The following is an 8,762-nucleotide window of genomic DNA, read 5'->3' as shown; positions in this document are numbered from 1 at the left end:
GACGCCTGAACTCTGGGCCTGGGCGCTCTCCCTTAGCTCTTCAGCTCAAGGCTAGCGCTCTACCACTTGAGCCACAGCACCACTTCCGGCTTTTATCTTTTTGCTTATGTAGTGCTGAGGAATTGAACCCAGGGCCTCATGCATGCAAGGCAAGTGCTCTACTACTGAGCCACCTTCCCAGCCCCACCCTGAGCCTTTCGAAACAACATTTTGTGGGCTGTATGTGTGCTGGGACTAAAGCATTATCTCAGGGTCTGGGTGCTGTCTTTTTGATTTTTTCACTCTACTTTTTTCAGTCTACCACTTGAGCCACAGCTCCACTTCCCACCTTCTTAGTAGCCAGGAGTATAGGCATGAGCCACTAGCACCTGGCCAAGTTTAATCTTTTCAGCCTTTCAGGGCTGTTCCTTTGATCCATCTCCATGTTTTCATGTAATATATGAAGCCAGACAGGCTTTGTCCTTCTTCTAGAACCATAATGATGCAAGTTAAACTTAGAGGGGAGGAAAACAGGTTAAATGGACTGATCAAATGGAGTGTTTCCTAGGATGGCCCTGGAGATTTTTATCTGCACTGTGGCCAGAGTCCTTCAGAGCAGAGCCTGTCATTTGTCCCTGACTGTTGTTCTCTCCTCTCAGCCCCGAGTATTCCCTTTTTGTGGGGGACCTGACCCCAGATGTGGATGATGGAATGCTGTATGAATTCTTCGTCAAAGTCTACCCCTCCTGTCGGGGAGGCAAGGTGGTTTTGGACCAGACTGGCGTGTCTAAGTAAGGCCTCATGTGTTACTCATGTCCACTGTGTTAGACATATTTGTTCTTTCCTGGAGGGAAGCATTCCAGAGAGATGGGAGCACGGTGGCTCATCACAGGCCCTGGAGCATACCTACCTCATTTGAATCCCAGCTCCATTACTAGCAAAGGGACTACACAGATGCTGAACTTTCCTGACTCTTTCCTCATCTATAGAAGGGGCCAAAAAGTATTTTTCTTCGGATTGATGTAAGGATTAAAGGATATAAATTACTCACATAGGGGCTGGGAATGTGGCTTAGTGGTAGAGTGTTTGCCCAGCATGCATGATGCCCTGGGTTCCATTCCTCAGTACCACATAATCAGAAAAAGCCAGAAGTGGAGCTGTGGCTCAAGTGGTAGAGCTCTTGCCTTGAGCACAGAGAAGCTCAGGGACAGAGCCCAGACCCTGAGTTCAAGCCTCAGGATGGGGTGGGGAGAGGGAGGGAGAATTACTCACATAGGAAATTATTTAGTGTTTGCATTTATTTTTACACTTTATTTACTTTATTTTACACTTTATTATTGTTAAACTTTTACACTTTTTTTTTTTTTTTTTTTGTCAGTTGTGGGCCTGAACTCTGGGCCTGGGCGCTGTCCCTCAGCTCTTCAGCTCAAGGCTAGTTAGTGCTCTACCACTTGAGCCACAGCGCCACTCCCAGCTTTTTCTGTGTATGTGGTGCTGAGGAATTGAACCCAGGGCCTCGTGCATGCAAGGCAAGCACTCTATCACTGAGCTACCTTCCCAGCCCTACACATTATTATTATTATTATTTTGCCAGTCCTGGGGCTTGAACTCAGGGCCTGGGCATTGTCCCTAAGCTGCTAGCACTCTACCACTTGAGCTACAGCACCACTTCTGTGGTACTGAGGAATTGAACCCAGGGCTTCATGCATGCTAGGCAAGCACTCTACCACTAAGCCACGTTCCCAGCCCACCCTTATTATTGTTAACTGAACCTTTCAGTGCAGTTAGTTTTTCATCTCAAACTGAGTATGATGGTGTACATCTTAGCAGTTGAGAAGCTGAGACAGGAGGATTGTGAGTTCAAGGCCAGCCTGACTATCTCAAAAAAAGGGAGAAAAAAAATCTTTTAGTCTCATTCTCAGTTTTTGTTTTACAGTTTTGTATCCTTTCCTTTCCTTCCTTTTACTGTGCTAGAAATTGAACCTAGAGGCTGGTCTCCAATGGCTCATGCCTATAATCCTAGCTACTTATGAGGCTGAGATCTGAGAATTGAGGCTCAAAGCCAGCTGGGCTGAAATGTCCCTGTGAGACTCTTATCTCCAATTAACTACCAAAAAAAATCAGAAGTGATATTGTAGCTCAAAATGGTACAACACTAGCTTTGAGCAAAAGAGCATGGGGACAGGTCTAGGCCCTGAGTTCAAGCCCCACAACTGAACAAACAAGAGAAAATTGAACCTAGAAGCCTTATACATGCTAGGCAAGTATAGGTTATTCCCCTAGCCCAAGAAAGACTCATTCTTGACCACCATAGTAGTTATAAGCTCAGATTCTGGGAGTCTGGCAGATGTGGATTTTAATACTGCTTTTAATACATATGACTTTGGACATGTTATCAAACCTCTCCGAACCTATCAAACCTCTACCTTCACATACTTGTTGGAGTGTGATGAGAAAACTGTAAAAAAAAAAAAAAAAATTCAGCACAGTGCTTGGCTAGTAAGTTGGCTTTCTTAATTTATTTTCCAGCTATAATATGACCTCAAGAACGCAAGAATCAGGTCTGTTCATGACTTCAGCATCCCATGCTGGTGCCCTGCAGGGCAAATAAGGGGGCTTGAAAATATTAAAACTTCACCTGTTGTTATTACCACTACATCACAATAGTGATCATGATTTGTTACTCTCCAGTGGATAGGGAGGGAAGGAGCTTCTTAAGTGAAGACACGGAAAACGGAAAACTGAAAGTGGGACTTCCACCGCCTGCTAGTGTCTCATGTCTATAATTCTAGCAACTCAGGAGGCTGAGATCTGAGGACTGAGGTCCAAAGCCAGCCTGGGCAGGAAAGTCCATGAGACTCTTACCTCCAATAAACCACCAGCAAACCAAAAGTGGCCCTGTGGCTCAAGTGAACTCAGTGAGAGTGCCCAGGTCTAGAATTCAAGCTCCACGACTGACCAAAAATAAAATAAAAATCTGGATCTGTCCCATGGGTTGGGCCAGACTGGGGTCCACAAGGAATTTCCTATGCTCCAGAGGCCAGGGCTTCAAAGCAGAAATTCTCTGCGGGGGGTGGGGGGAACCTACAGCAAAATTCTCCTGGCTTACCCCCAAAGTCACCCTCTGACAACCTTGGAAGTCGGGACAAGCTCTCAGAGGGGGTGCCGGAGGAGGGGTGAGAAAATAAAAGAAATTCTTACTATTTCAGTACGGTCCAGTGCATGCATCCCATATTTCCCTGTGTGAATGCCTTCCCAATGGGACTCATCCTTTTTTATTGTTAGATGGACTTTCCCTTCTCAACCCTTTTCCTTTTCACATTCCTGCCCGCCTTCTTGCCCTTCCCTTTCTTTCTGTGCCTCCATTCTTAGACTTTATCACACTTGTGATCTAAATAGCGTGTTGGGGTTTTTTTCCTGCAGGGGTTATGGTTTTGTGAAATTCACAGATGAATTGGAACAGAAGCGAGCCCTGACGGAGTGCCAGGGAGCAGTAGGACTGGGGTCTAAACCTGTGCGGCTGAGTGTGGCCATCCCAAAAGCGTGAGTCCTGCAGAGTCCTGGACTTACCAGGGCAGACAAACCCAAGAGACTCTTATGTTGAATTAATCATTGAAAAACTGGAAGTGGAGTTGTTGTGGTTCAAGTAGTAAGAGCACCAAAAAGCTTAAGGGATAGCCCCTAAACCCTAAGTTCAAGCCCTAGTATTGACACAAAAATAAAATGAGGGGCTGGGAAGGTGGCTCAGTGGTAGAGCACTTGCCTTGCATGCTCAAGGCCCTGGGTTCGATTCCTCAGCACCACATAAGCAAAAAGAAAAAAGCCGGAAGTGGCGCTGTGGCTCGAGTGGTAGAGTGCTAGCCGTGAGCTGAAGAGCTGAGGGACAGCGCCCAGGCCCAGAGTTCAAGCCCTGGGACCCGAAAAAAATAAAATGAAACAACTATGGCCAGGTGTAATGGGGCACACCTCTAATCCCAGGAGTTGGGAGGCTGAGGGAGAAGAATCAGTTTGCAGCCAGCCTAGGCTACATCAAAAGCCTGTCTCAAAACAAAGTAACTCTAATTTCTTAGTTCCCTTCTAATCTCCATACACATTTTTTTCATAGTAACTGCACAAGTCAATTTACATATGTTGGGTTTTTTTTTATTCAGATGGTATTAGAGATTGAACTCAGGACTTTGTACTTGTTAGGAGTTCTCTATTTATTTAGGTCCTAGTTCTTTTTGCTTTATTTATCAAATAGGATTTTTGCCTGGGTCTGGTTGGCATCAAACCTAGCACCATCTAGAGCTTTTTTTAAATTCATGTCCCTTCTTTCTTTCCTCTCACTTTCCCTTTCTTTTTCTTTCCTTTTAAAGTGCATGGAGTTGAACCTAGGGTCTATGCACATTTTTTTTTAAATTACAAAAATAATGCTTACAAGCCAGGTGCCAGTGGCTCACACCTGTAATCCTAGCTACTCAGGACACTGAAATTTGAGTGTTGCGGTTCAAAGCCAGCTTTGGGAGAAAAGTTTGTGTGAGACTCTTATTTCTATTAAATTATCAAAAGCCAGAAGTTGAGCTGTGGCTCAAGTGGTAGAGCACTAGCCTTGAGCAAAAAGAAGGTCTCGGTCAGAGCCCAGACCCAGAGTTCAAGCCCCAGGACTGGCACAAACATACACAGATAATAATGATGCTCATGCTGGGCATTGGTGGCTCACACGTGTAATCCTAACTATTCAGGAGGCTGAGATCTGACAAGTGAGGTTTGAATCCAGCCTGGGAAGAAAAACATGAGAGCCCCTTTTTTTTTTTCAGTTAACCAACAAAAAGCTGGAATTAAGAGGTAAAACTCAAGTGGTAGAGCACCAACATGATCAACAGAATTGGAATTATAGTTGAAGTGGTAAAGCACCAGCCTTAAGTGAAAACGCTTAGGGACAGTGCCCAGGCCTCGAGTACAAGCCCCAGTACCTGCACAAAACAAAACCAGCAGTGTTCACTATAGAGCCAAGCATGGTCAGCACATGTCCATGATGCAGACACTTGGGAGGTGGAGGGAGGAGAATCTTAAGTTCAAGTATGCATCCTGGGCTCAATAGAGACTCTGTTTAAAAAACAAAACAAAAGAGCAGTAACGTTTTTCTTTTCTCAGTGAAATCAGTGTACGTACTTTCATACAGTACTTTCATACTTTCATACAATTGCAGTCATTATCAGTGAGGGTGCTAGGTACTAAACCCAGGGCCTTGGGAACACTAAGCACACTACTACCACTGGCTACACCCAAGCCAAATTTTTTTTGGGAGGTGTGAGGTTTGAACTCTGGGTCTGGATTCTGTCCCTGAGCTATTCAGCTCAAAGCTAGTGCTGTACCCTCGAGCCACAGTACCACTTCTGGTTTTGAGTCTGGCTTTGAACCATGATCCTCAGATCTCAGCCTCCTGAGTAGCTAGGATTACAAACGTGAGCCACTGGCGCCCGGCCACTGGCGTCCGGCCTAAGATTGTTTTTTCTTTTCTTTTTGGTCTGTTGTAGGGTTTGAATTCTGGGCCTGGACGCTGCCCCTGAGCTCTTCAGTTCAAGGCTAGCTTTCTACCTCATGAGCCATAGTGCCACTTCCTGTTTTCTAGTGATTTATTGGAGATAAGAGTCTCTCGGAGCTGAACGCTGGTGGCTCACGCCTGTAATACTAGCTAGTCAGGAAGCTGAGATCTGAGGATCAAGGTTCAAAGCCAGCCCAGGCAGGAAAGTCTGTGAAACTCTTAGCTCCAATTAAACCACTCAGAAAACTGGAAGTGGCGCTGTGGCTCAAGTGGTAGAGCACTTACTTTGAGCTGAAGAGTTGAGGGACAGTCCCCAGGCCCAGAGTTCAAGCCCTATGACCAATAAAAAAGAAACAGTCTCATGAACTTCCCTGCCTGGGCTTGCTTTGAACTGTGATCCTCAGATCTCAGCCTCCTGAGTAGCAAAGATTACAGGTGTGAGCCACCAACACCCAGCTCCGGCTTAAGACTTTTGTAAGTTTGTTTATAAGCTTGTTCTGTTTAGCAGTTCCTCTCAGGCTGACCATTTTGGCTGTTACGGGTGTGTAAGGGTGTGTAACCGTTCAGTCATCAGCCTGTGAAGGCCCTTCCTTCAGATTACAGCTGTAATTGACTTATTTGGTGAGGAGGTGCTACCTTGTTGTATCTATTCCTCATTAAACATTTTGTGGGCTGGGAAGGTGGCTCAGTGGTAGAGTGCCTTGCATGCCTTGAGGCCCTGGGTTCAATTCCTCAGTACCACATAAGCAAAAAAAGCCAGAAGTGGTGCTGTGGCTCAAGTGATAGAGCCCTACCCTTTAGCTGAAGAGCTGAGGGACAGCGCCCTGGCCCAGAGTTCATGCTGGAAGACCAGCAAAAAGCAAAACAAAACAATTTTTGTCAGTAACGGTGCTGCTTCTAGGGAGGTGTCTCCAGCCCAGAGTGAGGGTGAGCAGGTATCCTGGGGAATGAATGCACCCGCTATATGTAGAGAAATCACAAAAGTGGGCGTAGATGTCTGAAGGAGAAAAAACAGACCTAGGCCAGGGAGTCTGTACTTTAGTTACTGAACATGTGAAGGGAGTAGTCCATCCCCTTGGAATCATAAAAGGGGCGGGTCATATAGGCGAATGTTGGGAGTACCCAAGCCAGTACTGGGCAGGAGGAGAGGAGACTGCCTGCAGCCTTGACTGACCCTTCCTGTGGAGGTGAGCACTTCAGGCTGTCCACAGACAAACATTGAATCCATCCACCTTACAACTCTGCCTGAGTCCTGCTGGCATTGAACTTCAAGAAATGTAGAGCTCTTTCTGGCATGGAGTGTTTACAATTTCCGAATGGAAGTTGATTGATTTATAGATGGATTATCTTTACTTGTATATAGGATTTCAATTCCTAAAGTCATTTTAATGATAGTCCGCTCCTGTTTATAGCTTGATTTCCTGTCTAGCTTGTTGTAGAGATTCTGTGTCACACTTGTTAGGACCAAGTGCACTTGATGGGACTCTTGGGACTTTGTAAGCCATCCAGAAGCAAGTGTCAGCCTCTCCTGACACTTAGAAGACACTGTCAGGCTGCTTGGAGTACAGTGACTGAAGCCCGTTGCCCTGTGCTGAATTTGAGTCCATTCTTAGGATCCCTCTCATAAGTTTCACACATGGTTTTTCCATCCTGGAAAGCTGTGGATCCTTTGTGAGCTTGGCATTGTCTTTGGTTGGGAGTGGCTGTAGCCACTGTATTGAGAATGCTTTCCTCCAGCTGGGACCTGGCCTTGACAAGTGAATGCAGGATATAGAATACTGGTGAGATGTGAGCTTGTCAGGCAGATGTTGTATATAACAGTGTGGTATTAGGTGCATAAATCTTGGCATTAAATCTGGCTCCAGTCTTAAGCATTACATTGGGCAAGTAACTTTAGACTCAGTTTTCTCATCTATAATAGTAGGAATTAATCAATAATACCTTTGTTGTTGGGGTGTGCAGAGTGAAAACAGGTGACTGTCAGTGCTACAAATCCCAGCTAATGAAGGACACAAATCCTCAAGTAAATGGTAGCCATCGCTGGGATGTAGCTCAGTGGTGCTGAGCATGTGCAAGGCCCTGGGTTCCATCCTTAGTACCAAAAACAAAAGAACATCATTACAGTGATAATGATAATTCTGCTGGAATATCTGTCCTGCTGTTCGTGGGGAAAGCAATCAGATATGTCGTAGTTTGAAATGCTTGGATCATTGTAAATCCAGATTTTTCTCTAGGTATGTTTTTCTGGGATTTTGCAACTATCAGAAAAAACAGTGTCCCAAGATACTGAGGGGGGGGGGGTTGATAAGAGAGCGAAACCTATTCAAAGCTTAAGCCAGGTATGTTTGTAATTGTAGTAAAAAGGAAACAGAGGCAGGAGAATTGCAAGTTCAAAGCCAGCCTGGGCTACGTAGCAAGACTTTGTCTCAAAAACAACAAAAAGCTTTTATTGTAAAAGCATGGGTACTGGAGAAAGACTGCCTGGGTGTGAGTGTCGTATTATTAGCTGTGCGCCTCTAACCAAGGGCCGATGCTTAACCTCTCTATACCCAGCTTCCTTGTTTATAAAATTGGAATACTAACTGCATAAGGCTGTTCTGAGGGTTAAGTTCATTACTCTTCATAAAGCACTTAGGACAGTAGTTGATTGCATAGAAAATGTTATAGGCATGTCTGTTTATGTTTGCCTATTTTTGTTTCATCATTTAAGGAGCCGTGTAAAGCCAGTGGAGTATAGTCAGATGTACAGTTACAGCTACAACCAGTATTACCAGCAGTACCAGAACTACTATGCCCAGTGGGGCTATGACCAGAACACAGGCAGTTACAGCTACAGCTACCCCCAGTACGGCTATACCCAGAGCACCATGCAGGTAATTGTACTTTGGCACCTCTGGCCTTCTAGGTAATGCCCTGTAGAGCATGGTCCTTTTCCAGAATGGAGGGATTTAGGCTTCAGAAAAACAAGAAAACTAAAGTGACCCAGTTCTTGTTAGAAATAAGCCATTGTGCCAGGCACCGATGATTTGCACCTAGCTACTCTAGAGGCTGAGATATGAGGATCATGGTTTGAAGCCAGCAAGGTAGGAGAGTCCATGAGATTCCTATATCTAATTAACAGTCAGAAAACTGGAAGTGGAGCTGTGGCTCCAAGTGGTAGAGTACTAGTAAAAAGCCATTGTAGCTAGGAACTGGTGCCTGACAGCTATAATCCTAGCTATGGCTAAGATCTGAGGATCATGGTTCAAAGCCAGCC

At 45.2% G+C, this 8,762-nt stretch overlaps 1 protein-coding gene across 1 annotated transcript in view; it reads left to right on the top strand.

The window, feature by feature from the left end:
- The window catches only part of Trnau1ap (tRNA selenocysteine 1 associated protein 1), a 38,194-nt gene that overhangs the window by 13,693 nt on the left and 15,739 nt on the right, over positions 1 to 8,762 (top strand). Inside the window, exons 5-7 of the mRNA XM_013032171.1 lie at positions 639 to 770; positions 3,403 to 3,522; positions 8,217 to 8,411. Coding sequence (XP_012887625.1) covers positions 639 to 770; positions 3,403 to 3,522; positions 8,217 to 8,411 — 447 coding nt within the window. The remainder of the gene's footprint in view (positions 1 to 638; positions 771 to 3,402; positions 3,523 to 8,216; positions 8,412 to 8,762) is intronic.

Source organism: Dipodomys ordii, unplaced genomic scaffold, assembly GCF_000151885.1.
Source record: "Dipodomys ordii isolate 6190 unplaced genomic scaffold, Dord_2.0 Scaffold6, whole genome shotgun sequence".
Classification (NCBI taxonomy): domain Eukaryota; kingdom Metazoa; phylum Chordata; class Mammalia; order Rodentia; family Heteromyidae; genus Dipodomys; species Dipodomys ordii.
Note: the sequence above shows the minus strand (reverse complement) of the source record. Positions and strands in the feature narration are given on the sequence as shown.